The sequence below is a fragment of the Myotis davidii genome, unplaced genomic scaffold (genome assembly GCF_000327345.1).
Source record: "Myotis davidii unplaced genomic scaffold, ASM32734v1 scaffold281, whole genome shotgun sequence".
Taxonomy (NCBI): Eukaryota; Metazoa; Chordata; class Mammalia; order Chiroptera; family Vespertilionidae; genus Myotis; species Myotis davidii.
The window spans coordinates 5,117,298-5,134,459 of NW_006293784.1; the positions used below are offsets into that span (position 1 = coordinate 5,117,298).

The 17,162-nt window shown below is 36.7% G+C and overlaps 1 protein-coding gene across 1 annotated transcript in view; it reads left to right on the forward strand.

Moving 5' to 3' along the window:
- Positions 1–4,264: 4,264 nt before the first annotated feature.
- EXOC5 (exocyst complex component 5) overlaps positions 4,265–17,162 on the forward strand; it is a 38,733-nt gene continuing 25,835 nt past the window's right edge. The window contains exons 1-7 of the mRNA XM_006767727.2: positions 4,265–4,332; positions 6,510–6,543; positions 8,069–8,163; positions 8,767–8,914; positions 10,737–10,931; positions 11,743–11,807; positions 14,929–14,957. Of these exons, the coding sequence (XP_006767790.1) occupies positions 4,265–4,332; positions 6,510–6,543; positions 8,069–8,163; positions 8,767–8,914; positions 10,737–10,931; positions 11,743–11,807; positions 14,929–14,957 (634 nt within the window). The remainder of the gene's footprint in view (positions 4,333–6,509; positions 6,544–8,068; positions 8,164–8,766; positions 8,915–10,736; positions 10,932–11,742; positions 11,808–14,928; positions 14,958–17,162) is intronic.

Consider the following 17,162-nt stretch of genomic DNA (forward strand, 5'->3'; position numbering starts at 1 on the left):
GCTGGGCCCCTCGTGTGATTTTTCTCGGGGCCGCCGGCGATCGGGACGCCTCGGGACTGCCCCTGGTTTGTGATCACCCCGTTAGTGACCGGAAGCGGCGCTCACCTGCCAGCCGGTTCACCCTTACACTGGAGAAGGCCGGCCGACGTATTGTTTTAGGATAATAAAGGCCCGTTTGGTCCGCTGGACGGAAGGGGAGCAGAACTAAAAGGAACATTTGTGTGCCCGCCTCCGGTAAGTGGGGTGCGTTATAAAACCAGCGACCCGCTGGCTGGAGGAGCCTTCCCGCGGAGACGGCGGGCTCTCCGAGGGCTTCCCTGGGAGTTTCCAGGCTCCAGGACGTAAAGTGTAATTTCGGGAAATCCAGTGTGAGAAGCTGCGCGGTGTGAGATAACAGGATGGGAAAGTTCTAATGGGACCACCAAACAATGACACGTGGAAAGAACGGGTCTCCTTTTGTGAAAAAAAAAATGAAAACAGATATGAAGAAAGAGGAAGGAAAGACCCCTTTTTGCGTGTGCTTGTGTTTCATGTTGAGCAACAAAGGAAGTAATAAGTGAGAAGACTGCAGTCGGCAATAGAGAATTTCTGTCTGAGGGACAATTGGATCCTTTTTCTGCTTAAGATTCAGCAGGTTTTTTGGTTGTATTTTGTGTGTGTTTGTTTTTGGCTTAAAGTGTAAATGCCACAGTGTTTATAACTGAGAACTTTTCACATTTGTTCCTGTTCCAGTATTTTGGGTTTCTGTCAGCTTTTGGATAGATAAAGCTTTTGAGAGGAATAAGGTGCCATTGTTATAATAAATTGTAATAAAATAGTAAGTTGTGAGTGGAGGATTTATAGTTATAAGAAAGAATTTGGAAATGCTAATTGAGTTTCTTCAGATTTAAGTGATGAGAGAGAGAGCACATTAACTACAGTTCCATCTGTTTATCGATTGACACGGGCAGGGAGATATTCTTTTTGCTACAAGCTTTTACTGTGTGTTGTTGGGAAAGGTACTAAAGGAGTTCTGTAGTTCCTTGTTTTATTTCTTTGCATCTTATAAAGGTAGGAAACTATGTGTGAAGTTGAGATCTTTAATTTACTTAATAAAATACTGTATTCGCTAGCTTTTAATAGGAAAGTTATCTTGTCATACAGTTCATAAGGCATTAGTCTTTGAGTTAATGAATACTGCTGGACATTCCTAATTATGTCTCTTTTTTCTTTAAACGTTTGACCATGAGTTCATATAACTTACTTGAAAGTGTATTTGATTTCTACTCCCATTGGTGGGAAGGGGTGGAAGTAGAGAAATACATATTTTGCTTTCTAGGGTCCACCATTTAGTAAAGTAGTTAAACCAAATTAGGGTTTAACTTCACTCAGTGACTCCAGTTATGTGACAGCTGGTAATATTTACTTACTGATAGAGCAGCGATTTTCAACCAGTGTGCCTCTGGCTGCAGTAACTTAAAAATATATATATTTTTATTGATTTCAGAGAGTAAGGGAGAGGGAGAGAGAGACAGAATCGTCAGTGATGAGAATCATTGATTGGCTGCCTCCTGCACGCCCCCGACTGGTTATCTAGCCCACAACCCCGACATGTGGGAATCCTGGTTCATAGGTTGATATGCTCAACCACTGAGCCACAACAGTCGAGCTGCTGCAAGAATTTTTAAAATAAGCAATACTTGACTAGTCAGAGACACTGACCTTTTCCCTTAGATTGTCAAATAAAAAAATGACAACTAACACAATAGCTATCCAACATGAATGAATCAAAATTATACCTTTTTGTCAGATCAGTAAAAAATATAACAATTTTTTGTTTTCCACAGAATTTTAGTAATTACTTTATGTGTGCTGTGAGATGGAAAAGGTTGAAAACCACTGCTGATAGAGACAGACTAGATCTGTGGCCAGAGGGCTCATAGAGCAATCTTAAACATGCTTATGGATCTTAACGCATGTGAATTTCTTTTTCCTGACCATATGTAGCTTGTTGTTTCATCAATATGAAAAGCATTATTACATTAATAGTTACAATGGAATTTTAATAGTATGATTAAGAAAAATATTTCCCTTTTCAGCCCTACAACGAGCTCTACTCTTGAATAAGTTCTCATCCCTAAGTGAAAATTGGTTTCTTAGATTTAGAGGGAGGAGAGGGATTTAAAAAAAAACCCACACAAACCTTAGTCATTGCTGTTATTTCCTGTTCCTACTTCCATGGGATCTAGGTTGTAGGACAAGTCAGGGAATGTTGTTTTCTCTTCCCTTTCTTAGTCACAGCTGGGGAACTGTGAGAAGCAGAGGTCAGGACGTAGTCAAGGATATTTTGTTTTTATGCATCCTGGTTTTAGTGCACTATTAAGTTGAATTTTGCATTCATTTTTCCATGTTGAAAAAGGTCAAATCAATGCAAAATTATGTTTTGAATTCATGAAATTCCATGTGTTAATTCTACTTCTTTTAAAATATTATTGATCCCACGAGACTTTTTTTTTTTTTTACAAAAACACCTCCACACAACAAAATCAAGTATAGGCTATTTCCTTGGTTGACAGAAATGATTAGTAATAGATTATTCAGTTATTTTAATAGAAATACTATTTCCTTCTTAGTTTCAGCCCTTGTTGACAACTCTTTCTAAAAGAATCTATGTGTGTGTTTCTAAATGATCACCTCAGGATGGACATTCTGACTAGGAATTCTTATGTGATTTGGAGTAATTATTCCTCCACATATAAAGAAGTACCTGGGGTAGTAAGTTCTTTTTCTGTTGTTGCAAATATTCTTCTCTTACTGCACTACTGAGGATATTATACTCCCTTCTCACTCGCTATTTTTTTCTCTTGTTATTCTGGAGTCTTCTCTTTGGGCAAGTTACCTTAATGGGAGAGTTTTTTGTTAACTAGGGTCAATTACCCATTTATTCAACAAATATTTACTAAAGATCTATTAAGTTCAAGATAAGGTGCCAAGAGTAATGAGGCTGCATGCCATAGAAATATTAATCTAACTCAGTGCCCTGTAAAAAAAAACACCAAAACACAAAACCCCAAATGGTTCACAGGCCAAATAGGTTTTGGAAATGGGCATACTTTGTTTTGTTAGAGATGTACGATATACCTTAGCATGTTAGAAATTCTGAGATGTTCATTTCTAAGCTTTTTTGACCATGAAACGTTTATTTTGTAGTGTTTATTAATTTTGTGAATTCCATGTACATACTTTGGAAAATGTTGAAGTATATATAGAACCTGCCCTTATTGTTAAGTAGAGGGAGGGGAAAAATAGATACATAACTACACTAGAGACCTGATGCATGAAATTCCTGCAAGGGCCTTGGCCCCTGCTGCAGTGGCGGCCGCCCACTACAGCTTTGTCTCAAAGGACAGACAATCCAGAAGGACGTGTGGTCTAATTAGCATATTACACTTTTATTATTATAGATACTCTTGAAATAAAGTTATAAATGGTGTCAGGCCTAGATAAAGTGATATAGGAATTGAGAGGGTGGGAAAATTACCTCTAGAAATGTGAAAGGATTAGGTGTCGTTTGAATGATATACAGAGGATAAGTTTTGAATTTGTGGAACTGGGTGGAGGGATTTTCTAATAAAGTAGACAGTAAAATCCAAGCCATAAAGGGAGGTAAGGGTAGACCCTGGGGACAGAGGAAGAGTTCATTTTGGCTGGAGTGTAACATGCACTAAGAAGAGGAATGACATGCAAGGAAAATTGGGGGTTAATTGTATAGGTCCTGAATGCCAGAATTAGGAATTAGTTGTTGTTTTTTCTTTATTGTAAATGTTGATGCCTTGGTAATAGTATTTGAGATCATGTAATTTGACTGTGGTGACAATGGCTCTTTGACTTCCAGGTTGGAATTTGAATAGCCAAGAACACATTTTTTATGCACAAATTTATGTCTCTTAGATTTTCAAACTAAGTAACTTAAACATATTTATGGAAAGATCTCTTGTTAATGTGATAAATATATATTGATGAATGTGAGATATACAAGTAAGGACCACTCCTTTACCTTTAAGGTGCTGAAATGCTGCTTGTTTCAGCCATATTAGCTGTTAAATAAATGTTTAAAGGTTTTAAGAGATGTGGCCAGGAGCCGAGTACAGAGACAAAAATATGTATTTCTTATATCACATCATCACAGGGAGATTATTCGTTAAGAAACAGTGCAGTGGGAGTACAGAATCTTTTCCTTGGATAATTAGGAGAGGTTTTATATAGTAATCACATAAATTGCATGATGATAGATGAGTGGAAACTTTTTGGAAATGGGCATTCCAAGGCAGAGGTGGAAGATGACTACAACTTGTAAGGTGAGGTGTATTCAGAGTACTGAGGAGAGATAGAATCTGTATTTGCATGTTTTAGGTGTGGAAGTGGTAGCTCACAACAAGACATTGAGATTTCAGGGGCCGTTGGGGGGAACTTTGAGAAGGCTTTATAAAGTCTATGCTTAAGGGAGTTGACATGCCTTTTTTTGGGAGAGAGGGGGAGTGGAGAGACAGATATGGGTGGTTGTAACACATTGTACTGGATCTATTTTGGTAAAGATGTTCTGAGAAAATATAAAAGTTTAGTTGGGTATCTCAGAAACAATGTTAAATTAAAGATTCATGTTCCTGTTCAAGGGCTTGATGTCTAAATTTTTAACAGAAATTACTACAAATCCCATGTTTTTCTTAAATTTGGTAGCATATGTAAGGAGTATGAAATAAAATCAGTTTAATAGAGCAATCAATAACCAATTACTTACAGTTGAATTTAATATGATAGTATCTTAGTGTGTAGTTGTATACTTCAGTTTTTGTTTTGGCAATTTTTGCTTTTAATTGCTACTATAATAAAATAGAAGGTGAAGATATACCTTCATTTGGTTTATGAAATTCTAAGAGATTTCTCTTTTGACAATCCTCTTGGGAAGACTTGGTCATTTGGAGGTCTTAGAATTTGTTAATTTGTCTTTTTCTCATTGTAAATGCCTTTGTAGCAAGGTTGAGTATAAGAAAGCAAGTTATTGAGATTCATTTAGTTTTATAAGCAGGAAGATTTATTTTTGTTTCGTTTTTTGCTTTTTTGTAACTTCAATTACATTAAGCTCAGTAGCTGATTTTTTTAAAACTTTTGTGGTAATTTGATTGCCTCTGAAGATAAAATCTGTGCGTTGTTTCCAGGACACTGTTCTCTCCTAATTTTTCCTCTTCCTGCACTGTTCCCTCCTTCTTTGTTTTTTGTTTGTTGGATCTTTTCCCTCTTTCTTTCTCCAAATGTTGTCATGTTTCTCTTCCTTCTGATCTCATCCAATTCAGAGGTTTTAAATAATACCTTTACAATTATATCTAGCTTCAGTTTTGTCCCTGTAATACAAACTTATTTTTCTGACTTGTATATCTAACTAGAGGCCTGGTGCACAAAATTTGTGCACTCACGGGGGTTCCGGGGTCCCTCAGCTAGGCCTGCGCCCTCTCGCAGTTTGGGAGCCCTTGGGGGATGTCCAACTGATGGCTTAGGCCCGCTCCCCACTGATGCCTAAGCCATCAGTCAGACATCCTTTTAGCCCTGCCGCAGAGACAGGAGAGGCTCCTGCCACCACTGCTGTGCTCACCAGCCATGAGCCCGGCTTCTGTATGAGTGGCGCTCCCTCTATGAGAGCGTACTGACCACCAGGCGGAAGCACCTGCATTGAGCATCTGCCCACTGGTGGTCAGTGCGTGTCATAGTGACCGTTGTTCCACCATTTGATCGATTTGCATATTAGCCTTTTATTATATAGGTTTTTCTCTGTATTGGTGCTCCAGCTATGTCTTCAGCAGGCTGTTCCAGTGTTTTGTAAGACTGGCAGCTACTGAGTTGTGTGGTTTATAATATGACCAGTGGATCCTATAGTCACCTCCTTTGCTGTAAAATGGATCCCTTGGTCTGATGTGATATGCAGGCTCTCATGCCAGGGGAAGAAACACTCCCTCTGTGAGAGATAAACCCAACTAGGAATGTTTTCAATTTTGGCAGAATGAATTACTTTTCCCCAATGGAAAGGGTGCAATATAGTCAACTTGCCACCATGTGGCTGATTAGTCTACTTGTAGGATGGGGCTGTTTTAGGGCTTAGAGCTGGTCTCTGTCACAGTTAGGTTAGCTGTCTGGCTTTGATAGTAGCTGAATCAGCCTTGGTGAGTAGGACCTCATGCTGTTGGGGTCATGTTGTATCTGTATTATGTTTGCTCTGTTCAGTGTGCTAATGCTGGGCAGAAGCTGGCTGATGTGAACTGGTAGAGGCATTTTGTCTTCATTGATTAATTCTTTTTCCATGGTGGTTGTCTGTCTTTTAGGGGTGTTAATATGTGTCACCAAGATCTTATTTCTTCATGCCCACTCCCAAATATACATGACTCTGCCCAAGACTTCTTATCTTCATGTACTATTCTTTGTCCTCTGATAGCCAGGCTTTTTGCTGTTGTCTGTGAGTCCCATGTATATTCTAATCTCAGGTCAGTTCTCTTGTCCACCCAAGAGAAAAATCAGGTATGTTTCCCTAACCTTTACCTATTGGGAAGATATTTTTCTTGCCACTGAATTTCATGGCTTTCCCAGAATGAGGCTGTAATTGCAGCTGCTGTTCATTTTTAGTAGACATATCTGCCTAGCCAATTCTCCATGAACCAAACTCAGTGACTTAATGAATATCCTATTTCCATCTCCCAACTACCTACTGAGTTATAACAACTTACTCAGCAATTTTAACACTCAAGTTTGTGCATGCATTTTTATTTACTTACCACATACTACTGCTGCTTTTTCCTATTGTTAGACTATGAGTTTCTCAGTTTGTATTTATACATCTTTATAATCCTAAGCCTAACAGAGTGCTTGACACTGGAAATGGTATTGTTCAGTTAATGTTTATCAATGAAAATGTTTTTTTAACTATGATTAAAAAATGGAAAATTTTATAGATAAAACAATTTAAACTGGAATCACTAGCAAGTGCTACCAGCTTAAATTATATGCTAAGTGGGAGATAATATATATTTATTTGTAAGAGGGTAGTGTGGAAAATATGTAAATAATTGTGTACTAGTCTAAAAAATGCATTATCAGCTGATGGTGAACATTTGAATATTTATTTATTTTAAATATATTTTTATTGATTTCAGAGATAAAGGGAGAGAGAGAGAGATACATCAGTGATGAGAGAGAATCATATCGGCTGCCTCCTGCACACCCCTTACTGGGTATCGAGCCCACAACCTGACATATGCCTTTGACAGGAATCAAACCTGGGACCCTTCAGTCTGCAGGCTGGCACTCTATCCACTGAGCCGGCTAGGAATGAATATTTATTTATTTTTGGATTGGTCCTTCTAATATATTTTTGTTTTCTAACTAATGTTTTTTCCATGAGAAAATTTAAAAAATACTTTTATCTTGTTTTTTCCATCAGATATTGTGAGCATTTTCCTCATTTTATTTAAATTTTTTATAACATGATTTTAGTAGGAACATAGTTTTTCATCTTACAAGTTTACCATAACTTTCAATGATGATTTTGTTGAGTATTTATGTAGACAATTTTACCCAGAAAACATTCTGTAAAAAGTTTTTAAGTTTTTATTTGCTTTTCCCTTAAAATTTTAAAAGTAGAATTACTGAGTTAAAGGGTAAGAACATTTGTAATATTGTAGATATTACCAAACTATTACCTATTGCCTGTAAAAACATTGTACCTGTTAACATTTCTAATAGTAATGAGAGTATGAATGTCAGTTTACCCTCCCCTGCATTACATATTATAATTTTTAAAAACTTTGTCACTTTGTGAGATAAAGTGAAAATTTGACTATTTGTGCAATTGCATGTTTTTTTATGTTTCTTGACCATTTCTATTTCTCCAATAAATTGTTCACTTTTCTGTTGGGATGTTTTAACTGGTATTAGTAATTTAATTTCATTTGAAGTTCTCACATAGTAGAACCTGTTTCATTTTTGTAGGTGTTTTTAAGTTATCTTCTATGAAAAATTTTAAAAGAACATTTATTTTATAAACTAGGAACCTTTTGTGGCAGATGAGTATATTGAACGTCTTGTATGGAGAACCCCAGGAGGAGGCTCTAGAGGAGGATCTGAAGCTTTTGATCCTAAAAGGTGAAGTGAAAAATTTTTTTTCATAGACCCAATCTAGTACAAATTAGTGTTTGAAATAGATGTGATTATTGGAATTTCTTTTAACATTCATGTAAAGGGATTTTTAGTTAACAGTTGGTCATTAAAAGACACAAGCATTAGAAGTTTGGTTGATTTTCCCCCCTTTACATTCCTTTTATTTTAGAGAAGGACTTTAGTATGAGGGAAGGGGTTTTGTTACATTATAAGAACTTAATGTTTTCTCCAATTACTAATAAATTAGTAAGAGTTGGCATTAAAAACATATTAAATGTGTTGTTTTAAGTATAGTTGTAAATTGGGGAACAGAAAGTCACTGAACTCTAGAATGCACAATATGATTTTTATGTAGTATATTTACCTATTGACTGTTTCTTTGAAATTGGTTTCTAGTTTGGAGGTTAATGGAGATTTTAGGTGAGGTTTTCTTTCATGTCAGAGATAATTCCTAACAAGATACTATAGAGAAGATTAACAAGATCATCCTTAGTTCAGTTCAAGTTTATTAATACCTTACAGTTCTAAATGAAGTTCCTAAAATTAATCATAGGAGGATTGATACATATTCTTATTTTCCGTTATTAGGTTATTAGAAGAATTTGTAAATCATATTCAAGAACTCCAGATAATGGATGAAAGGATTCAAAGGAAAGTGGAGAAACTAGAGCAACAGTGTCAGAAAGAAGCTAAGGAATTTGCCAAGAAGGTACAAGAGCTTCAGAAAAGCAATCAGGTAAATATTTAGCTAAGCAATGAATAATTTGTATAGGCTATAATATCTTTATTTTCTTTCAGCTTTTAGTTCTTAATAAAAATCTAGTCAAATGAGATTAACTGTTGAGGCTTCTCTCTAGTTCTCCCATATCATGGGATAAAATGTTAATGAATTGTTATCAAACACTCCTGGCAGTGGCTTACATTTGGGATCACAGTGTTCCCTTCTTAGGATGGGGTGCTGTCCAGTATAGTGTGGTCCTTGCTTCTCCTCTAACAATCCAACCTTTCAAGAATGATGCTTCAGCAGACCTATATCTTTAAGGGCTTATTGTTAGCTTGGATATTTAGGTAGTCACTTGCATTCTCATTTAATCATAAAACAAAGTAATATCAGAAAATTATTGCCTGGATAAGGTTTTTCCCCAGAGAAAACCTGGTCTGGGAAGTTTCACAAAAATCATGAGTTATGTGCCCTAATAAGAATTACAATGTAACTGGAAAAATGGGTGCAGAATTCTTCCTCAATTCATTTTGGAGTAAAAAATAAATAAATAAACTGGCCTTGGGGCTAAGTAGGTCAAGCTTCTTAGCCATTCTTTAGCTCCAGACAATTTGGAACCTCCAAACCCCTTGCATAGCCTGATCTAGACTTGATTGCCCTTTGTGAGTGTGTAAGTGTATAAGTTTAAGGAACAATGTTTAGTTCTGCTGCTTCCCAGGTGTTTTTTTAGCATTAGGGATTTGCAAACTGATCGCGGCTCAGATTTCATTTATTTAGATTCCTTTATTTAAGCATCTATGGCTGTGAGAAAATATTTAATGAAGTCAATAATTTATATAAGATAGAAAATACATTTTTAAGTAGTTAAATTGACAGATTTCAGGTACTTCTAATGCAATTTTCCCTTGATAATAACAAGTAAATATTAATAGTTTAACAAGTTCTGAAGCCAACTTTCTCTACCAAGTATTAGCTGTGTAACTTTAAGCAACTCAAGCTTTTCTGTGCCTCAGTTTTTTCATCTGCATATAAAATAGATTGTTGTAAGGATTACATAAATAAATACATTAATATGCTTAGAATAGTGTCTAGCATAGAGGATGTCCTTAGTATATCTAAATTATCAGCAATTTTATTATTGGCAATTCTAAGGCATTCATAGTGTATAATTTTTATCTACCAGAAGATAATCAGTATACTGTGGGAAAGGGATATTCTAGGAAGTAATATACATTTGCCTCAGTAGAATAATTGTAATCTTTTCTGTTTTCAAAACTGAGCAAAAAAAAAAATATTTTACCTTACTTAAAATATTATCATTGCTCTTTAAATATTTAAATATTTTTTAAATATTTTTTTAAATCAGTGTCTTTTACTTCTAACATGTTTTTAACTCTTTTTAGTGTAGTAGCAAGTGGGTTGTTCAGATGACTGGTCTTTTTGATACTTAGTTCATTGTTATCAGAGCCATTATTTATGAGTAAGTGGTACTGGGAAACTTTGTTAAACAGAATGAATAGTAACTAGTCTTGCTGTTTTATTGATTAGTAAGTGTATTCATGATAAAATATAATTTTAATAGTTAAAAGTATAAAATTTTGCAATTTTGTTAAAAATTTTTCAGATTATGTGTTGATCTATTAGGCATGAATCGTTTTTGTAGATCATCTTTTATATAATTTCTATGTTATCATTAGTTACCTCAGTTTGAGAGTAGTGATGAGTTAGTAGTTTAGTTTTGATACGAATTATAAGTTAATCTGTGTGCTGTCATTCTATTATAAGTAAAAACTGCATTCTGTCATTGTATTTTTTGCTTATGCATATTTTTTTTCAGGTTGCCTTCCAACATTTCCAAGAACTGGATGAGCACATTAGCTATGTAGCAACCAAAGTCTGTCACCTTGGAGACCAGTTGGAAGGGGTAAACACACCCAGACAACGGGCAGTAGAGGCTCAGAAATTGATGAAATACTTTAATGAGTTTCTAGATGGAGAATTGAAATCTGATGTTTTTACAAATTCTGAAAAGGTGAGCACTATTGAAGGATAAAAGCAAATTATAGCATTAATAACAATGTCCTAATTATTAACTATAGTTACTACTTTCCAGAGAAGAACTTCAAATCACTGAGTAGCTGACTTATTGTTCTGATGTGTAAATTAGTACACTAGCTTACAGATTGATGATGTAGTGTTCTAATTTTTAAATGGATTGGTTGGGTTTTGTTTTTTTTTCCATGAAATTATGTGTGGTTTAGAAATGCTGAGGTGATTATATTAATGAGTGTTTCTTTTCTATAATTGACTTTTAATATTAGCAGAATTTCTGCAGATTTTGAATAGTTACATTTCATTGGATGAGGGTGGTCTGACCTAATCATTGAAAAGTTGAGGTGGCATTTTTGTTGTTTTATTCACTTAAAGTGGAATATATGCAGCAGAATAATCTGAATTATTTTCATATATCTTGTTTACCCTTTTTGGATTCATAAAGTCAGAAGAAACTTACACTTCTGCTTTCCGTAAGTTATTAGTTGAATTTTTTCAGAGTAAATGAACTCTAGGTTTCATTGGGAAGGTTACTGTGGCATTATAAAATGGTAAAATTTCAGTGCCAGAAAGACAAATGTGTATGTTTTATTGACTTATTGGTGATACCCCAAATGTATTCCTGTTGCTCAAAAAGTTTTATTTGTTGAGAATTTTAAAAGAAAATTGTTTGGGTGAGGGTCTGTGGGCATACATAGGGGAATGTTACTATTTTCAAATATAAATATTTTTGACATATATATATATATATACAGGTTTTAAAAAAATTATTGCTTTTATTTTTTTAATAGATAAAGGAAGCAGCAGACATCATTCAGAAGTTGCACCTAATCGCCCAAGAGTTACCTTTTGATAGGCAAGTTTATTTCTCAAGAGCTAATTTAGATATATGGTGTAATTTATAGAATAAACTTGTATTTTTTCCGGTATGATCTTGCTCATTAATTCAACAAGAGTGAATTGAGTACCTCCTTTGTGTAAGGTACAGTATATAATAGTTGAATGAAAAAATATGGTCTCAGTTTCTAAATTTAATAATATACCTTGAAATAATTTCAGTTCTTTGTTTTCCCCTGGGGGGAAAATGATGAAGAAGAATTTTAAAATTTACTGAAGTGAGATTTTAAATTTTCATTTTTTGGACTTTCATAATCAAGATGGGAGGAGACTGAGAGTGTTTAAACATGGAACCACCCAGCTGCTTTTTCCTATCTCTAGATGAGAGTTCTTTTTTTTTTTTAAATACATTTTGTTGAGTTTTTTTACAGAGAGGAAGGGAGAGGGATAGTTAGAAACATTGATGAGATAGAAACATCGATCAGCTGCCTCCTGCACACTCCCTACTGGGGATGTGCCCGCAACCAAGGCACATGCCCTTGACTGGAATCGAACCTGGGACCCTTTGGTCCGCAGGCCGACGCTCTATCCACTGAGCCAAACCAGCCAGGGCTCTAGATGAGAGTTCTTAAGTTTTTAAAGATCTGAGACAATGAAAAGCTGATGAAAGCTATAAAGTTTCTTCCAAAATGTCAGTTTCACACAGATTGTTATATACAATTTTATGTAGTTTTTATACTCAGCTTATCCGCAGTCTCTGGAGAATTCAGGTTAAGAACCCTTGCTTTAGTTGAAAGGCTTAAGGCCATCTAAATCAAGTATTAATGGTTTTATCCCAAAATTAACTTTACTGAGATGGAAATTTTTGCATGATTTCCTTTGTCCTTGGAATATCAGACACTTTAATAAAATATTGGTAGTAGTAGTTCCTGCATGTGAATATCTGAAAGAAATATGTCTTCCCATATAATAGACAATATATCTTTATTCTTTTGGTAATACTTGGAAGATCCTCTGGTACAGGTAGAATATAAATGTATTGCTATACTTAAAGCTTGACCATATATCGCAAACATAGAGAGTTCCCTACCCACAAAATACCTTATTTTATTCTCAACTATGTCCTTATAAAGGATTAGCAGTAATGGTTAACTGTCACTTAGATATTATTAATAATCTCATTCTTGCCCTGACCGGTTTGGCTCAGTGGATAGAGCGTCGGCCTGCGGACTGAGGGGTCCCAGGTTCGATTCCGATCAAGGGCGTGTACTTTGGTTGCGGGCACATCCCCAGTGGGAGGTGTGTAGGAGGCAGCTGATCGATGTTTCTCTCTCATCGATGTTTCCAACTGTCTATCCCTCTCCCTTCCTGTCTGTAAAAAATCAATAAAATTTAAAAAAAAAAAAAATCTCATTCTTGCCCAGCATGAGAGTAATGATTTTTAAAGTGACCCACAAAAAATCTCTCTTTTAACTTTATCTCATTTCATTCTTGTGCCATTTACTTAAATGGGTAAAATGTGAAGCTCACGATAGGTGCATAATAATTGTTGGCTACCTCTCCCATCCCCTCTCTATCCTCTCTATTACATGTTTCTATAAAACATGGCATATACTCATCTCTTCCATTTCTCAATTATACAATTGCATACTTCTCTTACAGTTTTGTGTTAGCCTCTCTGCCAGTTCTTGGAGTTGAATATATATCCTAATCAGATTTAATTTTTTTTCACAAAGATTCACACCACCTAACGTGCACTGTGTGATCTGCCATGACTTTGATACAGTCATGCGTCACATAACGTCGTTTTGGCCTTCCACAGACTGCATATATGATCCCATAGATAATAATGGAGCTGAAAAATTCCTATCATCTAGAGACATTGGCCATTGTGATGTTGTGATGCTATGCATTACTCATGTGTTTGTGATGATGCTGATGTAAACAAACCTATTTTGCTGCCGGTCATATAAAAGTGTAGCACATGCAATTATGCAAAATACATAATACTTGATAATTATAATAAACAACTATGTTACTGGTTTATATATTTATTGTACTTTTTATCATTATTGCAGAATGTACTCTTTCTGCTTATAAAAACATTTTTCTGTAAAACAATATGCCTGGTTACACTAGCAATGGCCTCTTGTGTCTCAGGTTTATTGGGACTCTTGATGGCATCATTTTCTCTTGTGGTTGATTTAATCTTGTGTTTTGTATGGTAACATGCTGTATAGGCTTGTAGTTTAGGAGTAATAGGCTTTATACAATATAGCATTGGTGTGTAGTAGGCCATACCATCTTCGTTTGTATAAGTGTACTGTATAATGTTCACACAACAGTGAAATTGCCTAATGACCCATTTTTCAGAACGTATTCCTATTATTGAGTGGCATAGGCTGTATATCAATTTTGTATAACTTTAAATTTTTATTACTTTCTTCATCTGTCTTGGCATCTCTTTTGCCAGTCACTTCCCTCTGTCTTCACACTGATTGTGTAGGAACTTTCGGCATCCATTTTCCATGATGTGTATTTCCCCTGATAGTTAAGATTTGAGAAAAATTCTAGTGTATGGTATGTGTGATATTTTAGTTTCTGAATTTGCAAAGATTGATTACTAGGCACAATGCTTGGTACTTTTTCTGGCTTCTACACTAGTTTTAAAATAACTCATTTGTATGTACTTTTTATTTTTATTTTAAACAACAGTAATAGAACTTTTTGAAAAAAAAATCCCAACAGAGGGAGGAATATAAATATCAAGTGAATTTAAAATGCCAGAGAATATGACTAGGGACAGTAGCTCAGTGATGGGACTGGCTGGATTGTTAATGCCTCATTCAATTCTTTGTTGTTTGACAATTGGTTATTCAATGTGGGTTTCTTAAATGAGAACCAGCCACTCCATCTGAATATCCCAAATTTAGTTTTGTCACCTGGCATGCTTCCTGTCAGTACTGTCTCCCTTTTGACTTTATCTTTTTCTCTCTTCCTTATTTTATGGTGATCTTTAGTACAGAGGACTCACATATATCCCCAAACACAGTTTCCCCTTTTATTAATATTTTACAATAGTACCATTGCTATGGTATATTTGTCACAACTAATGAACTTCATTGGTTTTTATCTTTCAGATTTTCAGATGTAAAATCCAAAATTGCAAGTAAGTGGGGTTCTATTTATTTAACTGTTTTGAACAAGCAATGAATTACTTGGGTAAAAGAAAAAAGAATAGTAAGAGGAGAGATAGTGGATTATGTCATCCTTCCATCCTATCCTTGGCTTTGATTGCTTTTCCTTGAAACAAACATTAGCAATTTCTTGGGTATTCCTCCAGAGTAGTCTATAGATAAATAAGCCTAGGATATAAATCATGTATATATGTGTAAAATTTAGTTCTATCATCCTCGTTTATTTTTTTTAATATATTTTATTGATTTTTTAACAGAGAGGAAGGGAGAGAGATAGAGAGTTAGAAACATCGATGAGAGAAAAACATCAATCAGCCGCCTCCTGCACATCTCCTACTGGGGATGTGCCCGCAACCCAGGTACATGCCCTTGACCGGAATCAAACCTGGGACCTTTCAGTCCGCAGGGCGACACTCTGTCCACTAAGCCAAACCGGTTTCGGCATCCTCATTTATTTTAAAATAATTAGTAGCATTCTATATAAATAGTTTTTACCTTCTGTTTTTAATTTAACAATGTATCTTCGAGGTTATTCATACAGATATCTCTAGAGTAGGTCCTTTTTTAAAAAAAAACACTAAGTTTATAATTTCTTACATAACTAGTTTGATTTTTGCCAATCTTTGGATTATATTTTAGGCAGCTCATTCTAGGTTTCTAGAAAAGCCACTGTATTTCAGGTTCCTGTGGTAGCCCAATCACTGTTTGCGAGGCCATTTTGTATAGAAGGTTCAAAGAACTACCTATTTGGACTTCCTGCCCTGTTTTTGATCACTATAGATTAGTCAAAAGTTCAGTTACTCATTAAGAACTGTAATAGCCTCGAGAATATAGTGAATCAAATATCACATATTATCTTAAGGTAGAATTTGGTATTGAATCCACCATTTTGTTCAAGGCAAAGGCATCTGAACTCGAAAATTTCTATAGTCCTCACTCTTTCTGCACTTCCAAGTTTAAGATTTTTCGTTTCTCTTGATCTCAGAGATACCATTGGGGAGATTTCCCCTGTCAGTTGCTTTTAAAGTAATAGTGGTAAATAGCACTCAGACTGTGGGAGTTCAACTGTTTTATTTGGGAAGATAGGAAAGATGGTTTTGTTTTGAAAATACAGATTTATATATCACAATATATTGTGGTATCTAGATTCATTGTAATATCTTACTGTTTTCTAATTTTTCAAAAGAGGGCTAGATCCATAGGCATTATATTTATAAACTAGAGGCCCGGTGCCTGAAAATTTATGCACTGGAGGGGGTGGTCCCTCAGCCCGGTCTGCCCCCTCTCACAGTCTGGGAGCCCTCAGGAGTGGGAGGCAACCTGGCGATCAGGGGAAAGCGATGCCTCCATCACCCCTCTGCTGCTGCCACTGTCGGCAGCACAAGCCTCGGCCGGCCCTGGTTACCTGAGCCTCAGGTGGCCCTGGACGGCTGGGCAGCTGCCATTCGAGGCTTGCGTGTGCCTTGGGCCAGCCCTTGGGTTGCTGGGGGACTGAGGGAATGGGGGACTCCGGAGGCAGGCACATTGCAAGGTCCCAGCGGGGCTGAGGGGACTGGGCACTGCCATCTTTGAGGGCGTGGTAGTCAATTAGCATATTCCCTCCTTATTGGCTGTGGGCGCCACCATCTTTGAGGGCAGGGCAGTCAGTTAGCATATTCCTTCCTTTTTGGTTGTGGGCACCGCCATCTTTGCAACAGCATGAGGGTTAATTAGCATATTCCCTCTTTATTAGATAGGACTAGAGGCCCGGTACACAAAAATTTGTGCACTCGGGGGGGAGGGGGGGGTCCTTCAGCCCGACCTGTGTCCTCTCCCAGTCTGGGACCCCTCAGGAGATAACGACCTGCTGGCTTAGGCCTGCTCCCGGGTGGCAGATGGCAAGCCCAATCCCTAGGTGCAGCCCCTGGTCGAGCTCAGAGCAGGGCCGATTGGGGAGTTGGGGCGCCGCCCCCTGTCATGCACAGAGTAGGGAGATTGGGAGGTTGTGATGCCACCCTCAGTCACGATCAGGGTAGGGCCGATTGGGGGGTTGGGGCACCATCCCCTGTCACACTCAAGGCAGGGTCGATGGGGAGGTTGTGGCACCACCCCCTGTCATGCACAGAGCAGGGCGGATCGGGATATTGCGATGCCACCCTCAGTCACGCTCAGGGTAGGGCCGATTGGGGGGTTGGGGC